The 20445-nt window shown below is 43.4% G+C and overlaps 1 protein-coding gene across 1 annotated transcript; it reads right to left on the reverse strand.

Annotated features, from left to right (window-relative positions):
- Nucleotides 1-1262: 1262 nt before the first annotated feature.
- Nucleotides 1263-19720, reverse strand: PLA2G15 (phospholipase A2 group XV). Its single transcript, XM_065028531.1, has 6 exons — nt 19456-19720; nt 12170-12326; nt 10780-10898; nt 9134-9232; nt 8511-8735; nt 1263-5354 (listed from the first exon to the last, which is right to left on the reverse strand). The coding sequence occupies exons 1-6, from the start codon at nt 19595-19597 to the stop codon at nt 4843-4845; spliced, it is 1254 nt and encodes a 417-aa protein (XP_064884603.1). The 5' UTR covers nt 19598-19720; the 3' UTR covers nt 1263-4842.
- Between the last annotated feature and the right edge of the window lie 725 nt (nt 19721-20445).

Here is a 20445-nt window from a genome sequence, read left to right on the forward strand (position 1 = left end):
AATCACAGTTCTTGCCAGGTTTATGAGGGTCGCTCATGTCATCATTCAACCTGCCTACCAGTACCTCAAAGCTATAAAATAAAAAGCATTCAAAGTTTTGAGGGAGAAAATCACAATGTGTCTGAACCAGGAAAACAACATCAAAAAAACCCCACAAACAACCCCACACCAAGTATTTGTAGAGTTGTATTCATTAAATCTCACATCCTCCAACCACACAAGAAAAGTACAGTATCACAGCCATTGCAGAATCAAAAGCGCTCTCCGGTCGGTTCCAGCTGCTCAAATACAAGACAGGGGAAGAAAAGAAGAAATAAACCCAATCCTATAGGAGACGTTGAAACACATAACTAATATTAATGCTCTCAGATTATTTGAGGTTCACAAAGCTCTAATGCAACTGACTGCTGAAGATGGCTACTAGTACGATGTAGCACCTAAGTCTACATAAACGTGCTTATTTCCCAATAACTGAGGTTTTCATATTATTGAACGTAGCTCACATCCAGGGTACACCTTGGAGGAAATAGCAGGAAACAACTAAGTTTTAATCCTCTTAATTCAGTTCCCCAGCAACTGATGCTTTGTTTCAGTATAGGGAAGAGATTTCTGCAAGACACGCAGCACATCAGACTTAACCTCGTTGCTCCGGTGTTTAAAAGCATTCCGTGTGCTCCTACATCACTGCTCTCTAACGGGGAGTGGGTGGGTTGCACTAGAGACGGTGCCGCATATTTGCCGTTAAAATACACTGGATGAAGGTGAGGTGAACAGCTGTCCTTGCTGCCGTCGCGCTCGGGAGCGGTTCCGCAGCCGGCTCCCTCTAGCGGCCGCTCTGCTCGCTGTCGGCCGGGGCAGGGCCGGCGCCCGCGGCCGAGTCCCGTCAGCTTCACCACAACGTGCTGCTTCCCGGGAGTGAAATGGATAACGATTTTGACAGCAAGAAGAGCCCCCGACACACGGAATTTCAAAACGACGACCTAACAGCAGCATGAGGCATCCCAAGAAATATTTTTTCTTCCAGGAGATAAGAAAGAGGAAAACAAAAGGAATTGAGTAGTCTCACTCCCACATCTCCATACAATCAAGAATTAACAGAGAGCTCCAAGTGTATGAAAAGACAGGAGGTGCATTTGGAAGATGAACCAAGCAGCAGTTCCTCGGAGAAAGTGAGGCATCAAGAATCCATGGGGAAGAAAAACAGCAACAAGCTGACATTCCATCCGAGCACCGAGGTGTGTTATTCACCACAGGAGACACGCTGTGTTAGATCAACTTTATTACATTAGCAAAGTTTGACAATAAAATATTCAGTCTGTTGAACACATTCATACACAAAGAGCATATAAAATGCTAGGTCTCAGAACATGTTCTGTACAAAATACTGTTAAGTGTAAAGCAGCAAAGTCATTGCCAAACAGTCCCTGAATTTAAGAGGGCCTTGAACACACTGTGCTCCAAGAACTACCTTAATACCAAACATTCCTCCCTTTGGTCTGCAAGTCCTTTGCAATTATTGCTAGTTAGTGAAGCCTTCTGTTTTTAAACAGAATCACATAGTGACTCTGAACCTCTTCAGAAGTATTATAATGACAGCTGAAAGCTTCTTCAGCATTTTCTAGGTATTTTGTCAAAAATATGAAACATTTGGTCCTCAAGACTGTTTTTGGTTTCTGAAAACACTCTGGAAGAATAAAACCAAGTAAAAATTATGGAGAGACAAGCGATATATGTATAACAAAGATATGTCAGTAAGTTCAAACATTCAAACTGTGCAGTATGGCAGAGCACCCGAGTTGCTCCTCGTAAGGAAGTACCACATTCTCCTCTCCTTAAATCTTTATTCCTTCAGACCTCTCTCTCCACAGAAGGATCTAGAATGCTCAGGTGCACATGGCTCTGGCAGGCCTGGAACAGTAATGCTAACACATACTCGGGCCTTGTGGAGGAACATGCCCTGCTGAGTAAGCACCGCTCAACATGCTGAGTGAAGCGGGTCACTTTCAATGACTAGAATAAAGTAGTTTACTTGGTGCACTCACTTTGCAATGAGAACTCCATCCTAATATGCAAGAAACTGAAAGTGAAAGGGCTGCAGATGATTTGGTAGAACAATCACAAGTACTGGAGACAGAACTATAGTCTTCAGAACCCATCACTTCCAATCGAAACCACAGCAGCAGCAGTGTGCTTGCTCTAACCTGTACTTAGGCAGGTACACACATTCTCGCACAGCAAGCCTTTATAGTGACAAACACCATAAACAAGAAGCCCTGAAAAACTTCCAGCCTATTTTAGCAGGGTAACTAGCGCAAGCTCAGAGAGACACGTTCTAGGGCTTGTCTACTAATGGAAAGATGATTTACAAGTCTTGAGGTTAAAAGACAGTTAACTGATCTCAAACAGTACTAGGTTACCAACATCAGAAAAAATAAGATTTTTCTTTTGAGGCACAAAAAGGGGGTGGGGAGGGGTGGGGGAGAAAAGCTTAAGAGTGAGCATCTTTTGGAATCATGTATTTCAGAACCCAATCACAACAAACCCTGAAGCTAAACTCTCAGTATGAGACTGAAAACGCAGCTGTTTGATGGACCAAGATATAAAGGAAGCTTAGAAACATTCTCCACATCAGGCTAAGAACCAGCCGCCTGTGTTCTTTCCTCCTTTCCTCAGCCCTGACGCCCGTGTTGGCAGCCTGCAGTACAGCCTGCAGCTCCTCTCATTCCAGCGCCTGTAACACGCGTTTACTCCAGCAAGAAAGAAATTGCGCTAAGCTGTTTTCTGTAGTAAACCAGTAACATAGCAATTTATTCAAAACGTGAGTCAGAGCGCAGGAAGAGCTTTATCTCTGAGCAGTCTTGGAACACACGCCTGCAGTTACCCAGCTGACAGCCCTGCATGGAAGAGAAGGCTTGGCCAAAGGACTTTGTGGAGATCTGTTTGGGTTTTGTTTTCCTTTCAACAAGTACCAATTACAAATGGCCTGGGGCAACTCCAGACTGTGGAAAAGTCCAGACACTATTGCTGCTGAACTCCTGGGCAACTGATGACAAGATAAACAGTCTTAAAAATCAGGAACCTGTCCCTCATTCAACAAATGTAACAGGGAAAATGCAGGGGAAATGAAGCTTCATAAGGAAGTTAAAACCTAGGAAAATATTTAGCTTATCCATGACCTTAGTTCAAGTTGTTCTGGATTTACAAGTCATTTCTGATTTAAAACTTGAAGCCTTAAACCTATCTCCTGTGCCAAAAATGTTTGCATTCTACTCCAACAAGAGTTTGAACCTGTCATTTCAACACATCTTCATACATATACTGGCAGCAAGCATCTCATGCACACTACCAAAATGGTTAAAAACTTGACCCCTTAGACAACTTAAGTTTCTTAACTAATGGATCGTCAATAGTTCTGATGAGTTTCTCAACCCCCTAAACCATTTTTCTTGGAGGACCTGGCATGTTCAAAGCATTCAGAATGGTGTTTCCAGAAAGCTAAGCACAGTCTAACTGGGTGACTGGTTCTAAAGCAAGCAAAAGAGAATCTTCAAGTGAAACTTCCTCCAACAGCACTTGTGTGATCAAGTCCGTAAGCATGCTGGCTTCCAGGCTCTCATTTCTGTGGCATTCAGAGTTGAGTTTTTGAGTAAAACCATACTGTAGGAAATAGGAGCTGCATGTTCAACAATGTAGATAAGCATTTAAGGAACAGCATATCCCAACTTCTTGAAACAGCAATAATGAAACTTCTATCTGTGGGAAGTCTTAATGTAAAGTTTCTTTTCAGCTGAATGCAATATTGATCCAATGCCCAAGCATTTGACTGAGACCAAGATTTATACTCCATACTGTATTATGCTGGCTTTCATTCCCACCCCATTTCAGGAAGTTCACTTTGCTTTTGAATTAATGCTCTCCCATCCATTATAATTTCGACTACAGGAGATAATTTGACTCAGACATGCAGTTCTGCACAGTATGGATTGTTTGCCAGTATTCAATTCAATTAACTTTAATTTATGTGCTGCTCCACACAGCTACAGTTCTTGTAAGCACCAACTGCTGTTTCTCTTTCCCTCATTGATAAATAAAGCACAAGGTGAGAATTCCTCAGCCTCCAGATGGCAAGTGACCAGGTTCCAAGTAACCAGGTTCTAGGAGGTGATGAGCAAAAAATTTCCTTTTTCTTTTGTTTGTTTTTTTTTTGTTTGTTTGTTTTTAATAAGTCCCTAATAAGCTTCGAGCAATTCACACATCTCTTTTCCCAGGAAAGCTGTAACAAAAGAAAGGGCGGGTATGACAAAGGTAGTACAGCACCAGGCAGACCCATTCCCTGTCTTACCTAGTAGATACGCACACTTACAGACTAAGGAGGTGCTGGGAACTGTGGATCAGAATATGCAAGACCCTTTAAAAAGTTTCCTGTGTTTCCCAAATGAACAGTATTCCCTTGTTTTACGGGCATCAGAAACTGCAATCCTTGCTGGCCCTGCACCCCAAACCCTGCTCAGACCACCAGAGGAACTCGGTATCTATGATTCTATGCAGTACGTGCAAGGGGCTGCACGATCTCCAGTGAAAGTCTGTGTGAATGTTGGACAACACTGGAGGCACCAAAATGCATATTTGACCAAATCTGCAGAATGTGAAGATACCGTGATGCATCTGAAGCACAAATTGAGACAAAGTCATTTAGGACACCAGACAACTTCTTGAACACAGCCTTAAAAAAACCCACACAAAATAAATAATTCAAATATCTAAATATTAAGGGATTAAAAGGCATTTTCCCATATTTAAGGGAAGGCATCAGAGGTGAGGAAAATAACTCAACACAAGGTATCACAAATCAAAGAGCAGCTTTTTCACGTAGGAGATAGTAGTATCATTGGATAGCATTTGAATATGCTCGTTTCCTGGAAGCTCAAATACAACCACTTCCTGTTTTTGCCTGTCCACCCACTTCCGACACTGCAAGGCACTCTGCAAGTTTACCGTACCGTCCCCATCGCTGTAAAGGATCTTGGGTTCTTTGTCAGGAAAACTCTCATAATGGAAGGAATCGGGTGTTTCCACACCGGTGCCATAAAGACAGTGTATGCGCACCCCAGGTGGTGTCATCTGGTAGAGCAGGGGCTCAGTGTCTTGTCTCATGAACCAGCCATCCTCAAAATCGATGTCCCTGTAGAACTTCCTGTAGTCCCGAAGAGTGTAGTTGGCCGTGGGTGTGCTCACAAAGACCTTGTCTGGAGGCCACGTGTAGTTGTAGGGGAGCAGCCAGTTCGTGGAAACCGCTGATCGCTGCTGGTCTCTGATCTTGAGTGAGCTGATCACAGGTATTCTATTGTTGTCACCTTAAAAAATGTTGACTTTCATTATCCACAAAGCAAGCATGAATCTTAACCAGCAGCCATTGCTACTATTCAGTGATAACATGAGTAAAAGGATTATTCCCTTTGCTTACAGTGACAATGAGAAGTTTTTCCTCATTTATGATTATTTTGATCGTTAACCTCCGCTATGATTGTCTTGGTAATTAACTTCTGCAAACTAACTTCTGATAACTTCAAATTTAAATTCAAGTTGATGAATGACGTATGACCCAAAACCACTGCTGCCTTTCCAGATGTGCTCCTTTTTAAAAACCAGGACACTTTATTAGGCATTATTTGTACCATTTGTAAGTTGTCTTCAATGCTCTCCGGAGTGTGACACTACCACCATCCTCACTGGGGACACACAAACCCAACAATTCTTGAAAGACCACTTGATAGCTACTATACTCAGAAATGCTTTTAGCTAGCCAAGCTTTTCCAAAGCATTATATTTTCATAACGTAATATAAATCCTATATCCATATCCTAGAACTTATTATGAATAAAGGTCTTAAATTATAAGATGAAAAAAACACCTCAAAATAGTTATATTTTACCCAATTTAGACTTACTTTTATTACAGAACTAGTGTTTGACCAAAACATTTGAAGAATTTTCCTGTAGACATCAAGTCCATTCTTTTCCTAGCAGTTTGTTCCGCTACCTAATATATGACTAAGCTATAAATTATGTGCACCTTCATGTTCTAAGCAGTGTCCTTGCATCTCCACAAAATCAAAAGCTGCATAATAAACAAATTGCAGATATGGTGTTTAGTAGAAACAAATTTCAAAAGAGCCCTGAGGCAGATACGACTGTTTTCATGTTGACTGTCTGCTCAGACCTACATTTGTGTTCTCAGTGGCTGCACACCTCAGTTCACCAGCTGAACCTTGAATCCAGTTTTCATTAGCAGCTCCAGGTGGTTACAACATATAGCAACACATGTCACCCTCGCCATAAAAACCGAAATACTGAAACCAAAACCACTATTCCTGAAATAGCACAGAAGTGTATTTTTCAGTTCCATAAAGCGGCGCTATTGCTTCAGCAAGGAGACCTAAAGCACAGTCTAATGCCACCTTCAGGAGGACTAAATCGAGACATTGCTAATGTAGCTCCAGAACAGATACAGGAAACTCAAAAGAGCACAGCGAGAATCGCAAAGGTCCTGAAGTGTGTTTCATACTCCTGTGTGATCTAAACATTAACTGTGCACACCCACCACAGACACTGAGCCCACCTGGCAGTTCTCAGCACAGAAACCCTGAGTTCTGGACTGAGCAACAAAAGGAATGCGCACAGGATTTATTTCCAGTAGAATAATCAAACACAGAGCCTGACTATTCCAAGATTCTCTTAAACAATGTTACAAAATGCTCACCATATCGTTTACTTCTCTCTGAAACGCTAACATACTGTATGGCCGAGACCATCCTTACGTCAGCAGGCACGCCACTCATTGACATTACAGCAAATGAAATGCAAGGTTCAAGGAAGACACTGCTAGTATCTGAAACCGGGAGAAAACCACACAAACTGCCACAGCAACCTTTGTCTTTTCTCACCGTAGTGGAAACAACGGCCTCACTTCATTGGCACTGCAATTGTAACAACAGAAGCGTTGAGCCTGAAAAGCACATGAACAAGTAGCAGAAAGTATCCCAGAAGATCTAGAGAAAATTCCACCTGTGTACTGGTTACCATTTGGAAAACACAGCTGTGAATGGAGGTGAAGTTCCTGGCCATTACCATACGATAAACAGGATCGGGAGCAGAAAGAGCGCATTCATAGCTTGCCTTGTCTCTCTAGCAGCAATGCAGTATTTTTCTTTAAAGCAACAAGTGTGCATCCTAAGCCCCTAATAATGTCAATTTAAAAAACTTCTTATTTGGACTAATGCGATCCAAGCGTTAATGCCTGATGGTGGCAATTTACTACAGATATTTGACAATGACCTAGCCTAAAAACTTGTATTCTGATACTGTGTTCTGCCCATTTAACTTTCCTACACGACTCAAATTCCTGCTCTAGATGTGGAGTTCAGTACAACAGACATACAGATTAAACAACTACATTTTAGTAGAAATTTGGCTATGTATTTGTATAGCTAGCCACTTTGGATGAGATGCATTGTAAACATGTGAAGCACAAAAGCTTAACCCAACGCTGTGGAATTTCCTATGAAATAATGTAAAACTTTACGAAGTAGATATTAACACCATCATTGCTGTAACATGCAAGCTTGTCAGACAAAGCCTGTGTGGAAAGAGAAATCCACTACTGCAGTAGATTTAACAGTGTATAGCTCAATACAAACATCCAGTTTAAGTTTTTACTCAGTAACTGAGCAGTGCTCTACTATTCAGAATCAAATGCCTTCGCTAAGCAAAGTATTCTTTGATCTGTCTGTGCATGGCTGGCACTTGCTGTGTGTCCTATATTTTTATGAAGTCCCTTTTCTGGTATCAGCTTTGTTTAGGAAGAGGGCCATGATATCCAAACCTAAACAGTCAGAAACAAGCTAAAAAAAACAACAAAACACCAAGCCAGAAACAAACTAAATGCCAAAGCACACGAAGTAATTGTGGTATCACATGGAGTAAGTGAGCTTTTGCAGTTACTTAGTGTCAGACATATCCAGTATGCTAAACCTCAGATCCCAAAGAGTCACATTCTTTATCTGTTAACGTTCAACAGGCGTTTGTGCTGTGGCACCATTCACCACCATGTCTCCAAGTTCCCCTCAGTGTCACCCCAGCCTCAAGAGCTGTGTGATCTTTGATCAAAGGACACCACTGAACGCTCGAGTGCTTGTTCGCTTTGCAATACGGCCCAGGGAGCAGGCAGGCTGGAGGCAGAGGTGACAACTAGGAGACATGAGAATCTTCTGAAGAGGTTAGGAGAGCTCAAGAGGGGACATAGCTCCTGGCTAAGGGATATAAAAATCCTAGTCCACTCCCGTGAATTTAAAGAATGGCAGGTTACAAGGCTTGAAACATCAACTTGTTATCACTTACTAAAAAATTCTTTTTAATCTTCATAGTACCTTAAATTCTCATCCTCCAGTCAGAGTTCATCTAGTTGGTGCCTTGTGCTGCTGACAAAAGCCATGGCAAACTCCAGTTACCTACCTGAAGCCAGCACACGGAGAGTTTTGGCCACTCCTCCCCACGGCGCCCCTAGTGACACATAATCCTTTATGTACTTGTCTTTCCAATCCTGAGTCTGATGGTTGAGGAAGTAGAGGGTGTACATATTACCCATACTGTGGGCAATTAAGACAACAGGACTTCCATACTGCTCATACATTAACTCTATCATCTTGCGAAGTGCCACAAAGTAGTCTCCATTCTCATCTAAATAAAAACAGACAGGTTACACAGTTACATGTGAATGCTGAACTTGAACACAACTCTTTAAAAGGTTATTTATTGGAACTGTCTGTGGAATTTATAATGCAGAGCTTAGAAATTGCAGTATTAAGTGGGAGGAGTAGGTGTTTTTGTGGGGACATGGTTTGGTGGTGTGGGGTTGTTGTTTTGTTTTTAAGCAAGTCTGAAGTAGCAAATTGTTTACAGAAAACGAACAAACACACCACAGCTTTCATCTGGGTCCAGGTGCATCCAGGCCCCAAGAACCAGTCAAAATTAAGGTTTCAAGTGTAATTGTGCAGGGGAGACAGGAGAATAGACCCAAAACATTATTTGTGGGCTGGGAGAGTCAAAGTTTTGTTTGAGTAACAATAGTTACTTACTTGGTGCCTTCCGCCAGTCGTAAGGTGCTCCTCTTACATCTTCATCACGTTTGTAGCCCCAATCTACTAAACTCTGCACCAGCATATAAAAGTAACTCCCTGTAGACATCAGAGAAGAAACAGAGCAGGGAAAAGATTAGTATTAGAAGCAACCGTCAGGCACTATTGCAAACCTAACTAACTTCTGGAGGCGTTATACCATACATACAGACATTAAAAGTGTAGTTTTAGTCTTTCACAATCTAGAAAGCTGCATATTACAATGAGTTATGCTCACTGTTCCCCAAAGTGAGAGAACAGCACTACTAAAACTTCTTACTAACTGGCTGATCCAAACAGCTGTGGCGGCAAAACACGGCATACACAGAACAGACCCGTTCTCCCCACGGAAGCGTGAAGAATACAGCTCAGAATGACTGCATTAGAGGTCAGCTTCTGTTGATTGCAAGTTAACTTCAGGTAGGGCATGTAATATGTTCATAAGGGTTGGCCTGGACTTCACCAATGTTTATTCTTGGAAACAAATGCTTATAGTTTATTGCAGAAAACTACCCAAACCACTCTTTTCTATCAGGCAGTGGACTAAGACATAAGTGACTGAATGTGGTGCTTTAAGAGCAAAGAAAAGAAACATTTGCAGACAAAGATGTTACATCCTACAAGCTTTGATGCATAGGATGTGAGTATCACCACAATTAACTGCATTTAGTAACAGCTCAAAAAATTTCATGTCAAAACATCTTATTCCATATGAGAGTCACGTGTAAGTTTTGAGCAGAACCTCACTCCTTAGCCTTGAGTGCCTCCCTGAAATCAACACGGGCAACTTGACACAGCCCCGTTCTAGCTGTAAGAGTCATCTAGTGAAGACCATTAAACACATTACTGCCCTTCTGGGGATTGATCCCTACAGAAAAACAAATGGATGCTATGGAGCATGTGAAGCTCAGGGCGTTACTGCCTGTGAAGTTACTTACACCTTCAACCACAGCTAACTCCTCCTCACAAAACCTTAGAAGGCTCAGTGTTTTCTGAAAGATGACTACACAAAAACACCTGCAAACATCCTAATACAGAAATCTTTTGTAGCACAAAAATTATATAATTACTCTTATAATTAATAATAATTACTCTTATAATTAATAATTATATAATTACTCTTACAATTATATAATTACTCTTACACTGACAACAAGCAAGGAACTACAGAGAGTGGTACCATTTCTCACAAGCCCATTAACTCATTCTTAAGGCCAAAAACCATCTTGCCCAGAACTAAGCTGAAATGGTTTATTTGCTTGTCAAGCTTCAGTCCCAGAATTTTCTACTCAACACATCTCATTTTGCAAGCGTCTGTTTTCAAAGCGCCTACTCAAGTTTCATCGGAGAACTTAAATTTAGCACAAGACTAAATAACACGGAATCATCTTCTCTCAATCTACCAGGCCAAACAGACGAAACAATGCAGTGCAATGAAAACACTTTAAAGCAAAGTGAGCCATGTACTACCCTACTATTGCAAAAGTTGTTTTTCTACTTCTAAACAGAACCGTAAATGGAAATCACAGTTCAGTAGCTGGTTGTATAAAGACACACTAGAAAAATCCGACAAGTGACAAAGCACTTGAGGCACAGCTCGTACATACCAACGCTCCTCTTGCTTGGGTCAAGGAACTCCAGGGAAAACGTCTGCCCGAAGCCTGGCACCCTGACATCCACTCCATCTGGCGGTTCCGTAATCTTACTTGTTCGATTATATACCAGCCTTGGGGAGACAAAAACCCATGAAGCATGTCCTGTTACCACACGACAACTCTCAGCTACACTGGGCTTTATGTTCTGAGTGCAGTAACAAGAACTTTAAGTGCTATTACCCAGAAGAAAGAAAAACAGCAGCAAACGGGCAGACATGATAAGAGTACTCTAATGGCTAAGGGGTTACAAAATGCAAACAGTTACTGTAATTAGTTTAATGCTTTACATGCAGAATCTGGGACTTCTCTATAAAACTGAGTATACACAATTGTGGCTAAACTAAATCTTTAGAATATAAGCTACTTTATATACTTCTATACCATTTTACTTTGCAACAAGCCACATAGTGGAAAAACCTTGTCAAGAACATAAGAATGTGGCAGTAGAAGATAAAATAACTGTAAAATCAGATATCAGAAAAACTCACCCAGACAAAAATAACTCATTTCTGTTTAACTAGAACACCGATACCAGCACAAGGGTGCACTTGACTTCTCTTGACTAATAACAACTGGTACCTCAGGAAAGACTTCAAAGCATTGAGTGTTTTGTAGACACTTTTCAAATCAATTTGAGATATGAAGAGTCTGGAGCACTGGGTCAGGGGGGTTGTTATTATTGGTGGTGGTGGGTTTTGTTGGGTTTTTTTAAATACCATGTCAATATAATGGCCATTTCTGGATTCAAGTTTTTACTCCTAGATGGAGTCTTAGAATCTGAATCGATACCCAAATCTTCACACACCAAAAATCTCTAACTTGTAAGGCATACAGCAAGACTCAAACAGAGGCATTACTTTTACAGGAACATGAATTAAACAGACTAATGGAACAGCCATGAAGCTTTACATTGGGTAACACTTTTAACCAAAGTAATTCCAGAGACCTGCAGAGCGCCCTTGAAGGGCTCCTGTGTCCCAGCTGCCCTCCAGCGCTCTGCCGCTCCTGCCCCCGCCGCATGGGAACCCAAGGAACTCATCAAAACAGCAGAAAACATTCTGCTTTAGACAAGCCCCTGCAAGCGTCTGATAAGGCCTCAAACCAGCGCTGGGTAACTGGTAGGAGAGAAAAATGGCAGAAACTAAGAACCTCTGCTCTTCATCAGCAACGCACGGCCACCTCAGCCACAGCGTCCGAGCCATCCCGTTGCTCTGCCCAGCAGAACACCAGGGCGTTCTCTCAGCCTTGAACCAGACGAGAAAGTTTAAGGCAGCCGTTCTGCACAACGCATGTCAGTCTAGGGAAAGGAAGTCACTGCAAAGAGCAGCACTTCTGGTCTTACCTGATGTTATCAATCCAGCAGTCAATGATGATTGGCAGAAGCAATTCTAAATTCAGCCAGAGCGTAAAATAGCTGTCTGTCTTCTTAGAGCAGAGATAGTGCACTACTGACGGCTTATCTAGCTTTGCTTCCAACTGATTCCCCAAGTCCCCTGGAACTGAAAGATACAAAAAGGAGACACTTGAAAAATGAAAGCGTATGACATTTTACATTATAAACATCCACACCTTAACACCGTATCCATCATATGTGGTATCACAGCATTCAGAGATATCATTAACTTTTATAATTCAATGAACAAATATTACATAGGAACAAAGTACTGCGTGCACGTTTTCCACTGAAAATATTTGGATTTTCAAAAATCATTACTTGGGAAGCACCATGTAGAGTAACTCTGGAAGGACAGTTCATCACTTCAAAGAGCAGACCATATAGGAACGGGCCATGTCGAGAGCAACAGATCGTCTCGGACATCAGCACCATTATCTGGGCTTTGAAGTGCAAACTCAATCTGCCTGATTTTTTCTCTTCAGAATACTACACTGCACACACAAGTACTCCTGTTCTCCTCAAACAATTGCACACTATCAACTGACGTTAAAAACGTGAAGAGTGAGTGAAAGCAGCTCCAGTTATGTTCTTTATTTTCTACTTCACCTCTGACCACGCTTTTGCTACACAAGACTTAGCTGGCTAGCGTAATAATCCAAATACATCGCTTCATCTCTTTTCCCTTCAGGTTCAGATGCAACAACAGTTTTGATGTTTGGTTTCATACATTACATGGGTCATACACGGAGGGAAGGGGCTCGTATGTGCCCCATCTGCAGTGTGCTGCTCCTCAGGCACACACTAGACGCCAGTATTCCTGGAGACACAAATATTGTTTCTAAATTAGAACTAATCCCAAAAGATGCTCTTGCAGTTCAAAGCAGCCAGTTCCCAGAGGAAGTTCTTACAGTGTTGTGTTTAACCATTTTTTCCTAAAGAAAAGCAAACCTCCTCCAGTAACTGAAAAGCTTCTCTGTTAGAAACATCTGGTAGTTCGGCGCTTCCCCTGATCCTCCAGCTCCACCCCCGCCTCTGTGGAGCGGGCAGAACTGCCTCCCGCTTACCGCGGTGTTTTCCAATGCAAGCCTGCCATAGAGTTGCTTTTTCCCTCCACTGCAGCCAGTTATTTAATCAGAACAGTTGAAGTTCCATAGCACACTCATACTTAGCAACAGTTCAGACAAAGCGATATTTTGGTGGACTACTTAATTTAACTGAAAAGCCAGATACGCTTTCAGCAAAACACGTATTGCAGAACCGAAAAATAACAGAACTTCAGACTAAACATAGCCCTGGAAAACCACAGTCAACCTCCAACCGCTGCAGGTGATCCCCGCCACAGAAAACAGACCTCACGATTTCTTTATTAACTACCCCACTTGCTCCCTAGGTTTTCAGTGGTTTTACTTCTGGAGTGAAACGCTGAAAGACCCAGTAGCTGACCACAGTTTATTCTGGGTCACGTTTCAAGGACTCTGATATACTGGAAAGCATAGTAAGGGAGATTATGGTATTGCATCACACCCTAGAAAGAGTTTACTGAAGTTCAGTCTCAACCTCACAAAATGCTGTTTCGTTATTGCCCACAGAACTATAAGGCAACAGCTTGTTCCACAGTCTCGTGCCTTTGCTGTCTCAGTGCTCTAAATTAGAAAAAGAACAGCATGTAGCTCTATTTCTATCGACCATTGGTGGCTGGCCAGTCCCAGCAGCAGAGCCACCAAGGACAGAGCAGGTTGATTTTATCTTCAGTTTCAATGCAAAACAAAGTGGGAAAGTGATGTTCTGTTCTACCTGGAATCTCATTTCCTTTAGTAAAAATCAAATTCTTCCAGCAAAAATCCCTTTAAAAAACTTAAGGCGAACACCTGAAGTATCAGAGTTTCTGGTGTCTAACTTGCTGAGGTTTCCAAACAGCACTCAATCCTGAGCACTCCTGCTCAGACTGGGAAGACTCACGACTGCAGAAGTTTAAGACACATTAAGATCATCAAGACACATTTGTCAACAAGACTACTGAGAACAGACTGTAGAAAGTCCCACTTGGACTTAATGGGCTGATCTTACATTAACCGCAGTGGTAGTGATTTACATTTTGACCGGAGAACTATTTAGTGGCCTTTGGGTAAGAAACAGGTTAAAAACCCACATCGGAGATTAATTCTGTAGGATAAGGACATACCTTTCTGAGTTTTCTGTAGAAAAGCACATGTCCCTTTGCTTTCAGACCACACACAGAAAGCAGCTGTGGGCAGAGTAATCTAAGTAATTTTTCTCACCATCCTCTCATCTATCAACATCTGTAGTTTCCACATCTTTTTGTTGGAAGCATTATAAAATGTTCTTACTTTTTAAAGCCTGCAGACTGACACCATAAATGCACAAAATAACTGCTATGTTCTGCAAACCACATCAGCACTGGTTAAACAGGATGTCCAAGAACGGATCTTCAGCGGCACTCCTGCATCCCTCATCTGCAGTTGTGTCATACACGTATTGACTCCTCAACTGCAGCTTTTGGAAATATGACATTTTATATTCAGCAGAAAAGTGTTTCCATCACACCTGATGGTATATCCGTTCTAGCACATTCTCATTTTTCACCAAGATGGGAATCCCAGCAGAAGCCATTCAAATACATCAGTGAGCCCAATTCACCGTCAGTACTATAGTATCCTTTGACTTTTTTTTCCCCTCAGCTGCCCTGACAAAACTGGCAGATGTCCTTCTGGGATGTGCTCTTGTTTGATTAAAACTTAGAGAAAGCACACTTACAGGTCTCATTTCAGAGTTTAAAAGAGGTTACGGACTTTTCCAAGTCTGGAAGCTACAATAAGTATATTTAGGATACACTGATGCTCCTGCCCGTCACCGTCCTCGAAGTCTTCAGGAACTGATTCATAGTTCCCAGCAGAAGACAATGAGCAAATCGCACCCTGGGAAGCAACTTGTCTTAATACTGCTCAGGAAGCAAAGAGTAAAGAGCAAAGTCCAAAGCCATGAATAGGGAGACTTTAGATCTCATTTGGAAAAAATGTAGTACCTATATAGTGGGGGGGAGTTGTGTGGCAAAGAGCCCATCAGCTGGTCAACTGGGGCTTTTTTATACTTTTATCTGAAAGGCAAATGCCCTTGAAAATATATCTACAATTGTAACTTTCACTGGTGTAATTGCCACAAATAATTCATCTTTTTGGTTCTGTGAATTAGCCTTCCTTCAAAATGAACCAAGTTTCCTGGAAAATTAATCTTCAGTTCTGACCACAGTTCTAAGGAGAGTGTCTCAGAGCAGCTCAGACTGCACAGGCCAGCACAGAAAAGGCTCCTGTTTGGAACGGGGAACAAGCAAGCAAACAACATCTCACATGATACTCCTGGATACCTCAGATCACATGAGGCAGAAGCATTTAAGTCACTCCTGCCGTGGAGCCAGCTGACCATACAAACACACACTTCAATTAGCAGTCAGCAGGAATTCACAGACAAACCTCTTTTGCATGTAAATCAATTATTAACAAACTTCGCTTAGGTGTCTTTCTAGAAAACTTTAGCCAGGTACCTAACAAGCTGTTTGCAGAAGGTATCAGAACATTGATATAGTAATTGTGTTGAGTCAGCGCTAAGAGGTTGAGTTCAGTGAATCCAGCACTGATCTTATAAGGACAGGTTATCAGCTCCCAAAATTGATAAGACATGAGATAGTATGCAGTGATTATGATGGACTATATGAGAAAAATAGAACAGACAAAATAAAGGAATTCTTATTGTGAGCATTAGATGACAAGTGTTGAATATATAGGCAAACTCGTAAGAGAAGTGCAAAAATATTATAATAGTATGTAAACATGAAGCAGACATCCAGAAGTACTTGCACAGAATATATATGTATGTGTATATGTATATATTTTAGTAGATACTGTCAGCAGAGCAGAAGTATTCAGTAGGTTGTCCTGATTCTTAAAGGAGATTTTATTGTATTAATACATTGTCCTGGCTGAATAGGAAACTCTTAAAAGGCCTGAAACCAATTCAGTGTCTTTCCCCTCGCCCAAAAAGGCCCGACATTTGAGAGAGGAACTCCAAGCAGTCACCTCACGTTTGAATGCACATCCTGGATGCCAAGCCTTCAGGCAGGGCTCCGGAAGGAAGGTTTGCACCTTCACCTCGTAGCTCTTCTCTCGTGCCACTATCACATGAACACCCTTTGACGCTTTGGTACTTAAATCTCAGGGGAAGGGGAGCGATTGCACTGCCGCATTGGCCGGCAGCTCCACCCTGTCAGCGCGGCCCCTGCTCTGCTCCCTTGCCACAACAAACACGAGCTCCAGGCATAGCAGCTCCTGCCACTAAGGCACCATTCGACGATGCACAGACCAGCTTAAGAGATAAGCTAATCCAAATGGAGTAGTGCTGCTTTCCACATTCCTTGTGCTAGCTCCTCCGTGAAGGTAATTCAACTACAAAATTAATCACTTCCTCTTGAAAAGGTTAATTTCCTCAGGCTTTAGCAAGAGGAATGACTCCACAAAGTGGCCAATAAGCAGGGACAAGGCAGGCTGAGGAGCACTAACGGGCTATGGGATTGGTTTAGCTGTTTCACAGAACCACCGCCCCGAGCCAGGTGGGGGCTCTACAAATCTGAGATCTGTTGCCACCACGACTACCGTCAGTAGTTACAAGGTCGTATTCAAGCTGCTCATCTGTCTTCCGACTCCAGATCCTAGAAGCAGTATTTTTGTTAGTACCTGGGGAACAGAACTGAGTTACCCGTTGATAAGTAGCATCCCGTATTTGCAAACTGGTGCTCCACTTCCTCCTCTTGCCTGGTAAGCACAGGTTGCAACTGCAAGTGGAAGCACTACACCAAAAAAAGTGAGAGCAAGTTACACTGGGTCTTGTGACTGTCACTGTACAAAACATGTATGAATTATCCTTGTGTTGACAAGATCCCTTTAAACAGCATTCCTTCCTTGTTCCTTAAGACTGTCAGGCCAACTTGCCATGCACGGAGTAAGACCAAACTCATTAACTCCCTTTTTTATGTAAGGGTTTTAACTTCCAGAGAGACCAAGAGTGAGTGCTTAGATCATGAGACCACATCTACTACTGGATAAGAATACATTTAAAAACTCAACACAGAGGAAGGAATTAAGGGTCTAGATGCCAGTCTGATAAATTAGGAGGACTGACTCTGTATCCCCCTCTTGTATGGACTCCAAAACCTTGCAGGCTTGCACAGGCCTGTGTAACACAGCCTTGCCTACACATCTCAGTTTGCTTTTGTGACGCATTTTCTCCCCTCTCCCAAACACCTGTGCTAGGCCAGCACTTAGAAAGCCTCTCTAAATGATTCTTCTAAACCCTTCTGCCATCCTCATCGCAGTAATTCCTAAAAAGCTTATCTTAACATGTCACATACGCAAGAAGGGTGAAGAAAAGGTCATGAAAAGTTAACTAGAATCAAGTCAAGAACATTTCATACAGAAACAGCGAGTGACCGACAGTTACTCTTCCCTCTCCTTTATTTGTTTGACCTTCACTGCCCATGTCATGGCTAATTGAAGCTAAGCTCTTAGTGCAGGTGTTTTCACAATGATAGTCATTTCTATACATCAAAAAAACATGCTATTTTACAATAGCAGGAGCAAATCATTCCCTAACAACACCTACTTTCTCAAACATACAAACAACCCAGAAAAATTATTTGTGTTAAAACCCATTGAACTTTCTCTTTCTGGACAGGTCAGGACTAGGCAGCAGCAAACAGTAAGTTTTAAAACACAGACACTGACTAGTTCTGGGTGTTTGATGAAAAATGGAGCAGCAAGAAAATCTGTTTCTTAAGCCACTGGCTGATGAACATGTGCCCAGCCACACAGTATTTACCAGAGTGTCCCTTAGGGAAGCAAAATGTAGGTCAGCCGTGGGTTTTAAAAGCATCCATCCTAAGGGTACATGTATACTTACGGTAGATCCATCAGTAGTAACTCCATGCTTCTATAATCAGTACCCATTTATCACGATCGCTTTTAAATCTTCTCTGGTTCCTTCATAGCTAGAGTTGAATATTGGATCAGCAACTAAAACACTATCACCTCTGTCATCAAGAAGCTTGCACTGAAATAAGCACCAAAGCTCATCACTAAAACCCAGCATTACAGAGCAGAGATGAGACAAGATAAAGGACTGAGTTCTGCCCGTGAAGGTTAGAAGCAAAGAACTTTTCTTCACGTGTTAACTCCAGCTCCTACTTCTAAATCTACATCCTCTCTGTTAGTTCAACACCTATTAAGAACTGTTAATTTGTACATGGTGGCCCCGAGATACGCAGCATCTTTTTAAAAGTGCTCACCTAGTGCTCATCCTTTCACATCAGTTTGTGACAGCAGTAATACAGTTAGCAGCAGAGTCTAAATTACTATAAATGAACCCTAAATGGAAGGACATGTCAGTGATTATCCCTTTCCCAGTATTTCTCCTATTTACTTATTTTTCTTCCCCCTTTATCATCAAAGGTTAATTGCATAATAAGAAAACACAGCACACTGAATGCATTCACAGGACTGACCACTTACATTAATATCACCAAATGCAATTAATTACTGTTTTGGAGTGCTTAATAATTACAACTTCAGAAGACAAGTTATTAAAACATTTATTTACAATTCTTATCAATGGTACAAAAAGCATCTAACAAATACTAGCAGTTATTATATAAATGCTTCCTACATATTCGTTGCTACTTTGACAGGTGAAGCCACAGACCACTAATCAATACTCATTTTTTGTGCTGTGTGATGAAATAAGCCTATCAAATCCTTGTAGCGTGACTGCCGTTAACACGCAGTCACTCCTCCCTCCACATCTCATTCCAACCTGTTTCCTGAAAGGTTCAGATAAAGACTTGAGAAGCGAGGGTCCGGCTTCCCTTAGTGAGCCAAGACCCGATTCGGGCGCGCCTTGTTTCCCCATGCCCAGCAGAGACAACCCGCTGTCCGCAGCACGTTCGTGCCCCGCTACCCGGGCCTGTATTTTTAGCGCTGGCAGCCGGGCCGGGTTCCAGCAGCCGGGCCGGGTCACAGCCGCCGCTCCGCGCCCAGCGTCGCTCCCCCGGGCGCTCCCACGGACCCCGGGCCTCTCGCCGCCGCGGGAACCGCGGTGACAGCGGGCTGGAGCGGCTTCCAGAGCGCCAGACGCACACGCCACGGCCGTGCCCCGAGCCCGGCTCTTACCCAGCACCACGGGCGGCCCCGCGAGCCGTCGGCGCGGCAGGCACCCTCCGCCGGTGCAGAGCAGCAGCAGGAGGAGGACGAGACTGAGGAAGGGGCTCCCTCCCGAGCGCGGGAGCAGCCTGGCGCCGGCCGGCGGGACCATCACCTCAGCGCATAGCCCAGGCCGGGAGCCGCCGCCAGCCCGCGCAGGACGCGCCTCTCTGCCGGGGCTGCCGCCGCCGGAGTGCGGCCCTGCGACCCGGCCCGGCTCTAAAGGGCCCGCCCGCCCCGCCGGCAGCGGCCCCGCCCCCGGCAGCGGCCCCGCCCCCAGGCGTCACCAGCCGATTGCGGACAGCACGAGCCGCCGCGCGGCTGCGCTGCGCGGGGCAGTCCGCGCGCGTTTCTCCTCAGGCGCCGTTGGCGGGAGCGCGCTCCCCTCAGCCCCTCAGCCCGCTGCCCGGCCCGCAGAAACCCTGCAGGCCCCCCTGGCCTTTCGGAGGCCCCGGGCTGCCGAGGCCCCGCCCCGGCCCGGCCCGGCCCGTGTGAGGCAGAGCCGACAGGTAGGGCACCCCGCAGGCTGGCCGGGGCTCCGGCGGGCAGCGCAGTGAGGGAGGGAGCGCGTTTGTCTCAGTACTTCTGCAGTTGTGTGATCCTGATTTCGAAAGTGAAGTAAGGGCTGTTTGCTGCACAAGTTATGCATAAAACCAGGTAGCATGCGAGGGATGTGGCCAGGATGATTTAAGGCAAAACAAAAATACTTACCAGAGCTGGGAATTTTAGTATTACTCAGTCAAGGGTTTGGGCAACCCATATAAAAGTTTACGGGCATAGCTGTACTTCAGGCAACACCTGACTAATGTGACACCAAATTGGTACAGAGTATCATTGAGGTCAGGCATTTGGCAATACTAAATAAAAAATCACGATACCTTTATTCACGTAACAAGAGTGGGTAGGCTTGTAATTACGATAATTTCAGACCAGAAGGGATATGAGCCGCTGTGCCGCAGC

This window comes from Columba livia, chromosome 13 (assembly GCF_036013475.1).
Source record: "Columba livia isolate bColLiv1 breed racing homer chromosome 13, bColLiv1.pat.W.v2, whole genome shotgun sequence".
NCBI classification, from domain to species: Eukaryota; Metazoa; Chordata; class Aves; order Columbiformes; family Columbidae; genus Columba; species Columba livia.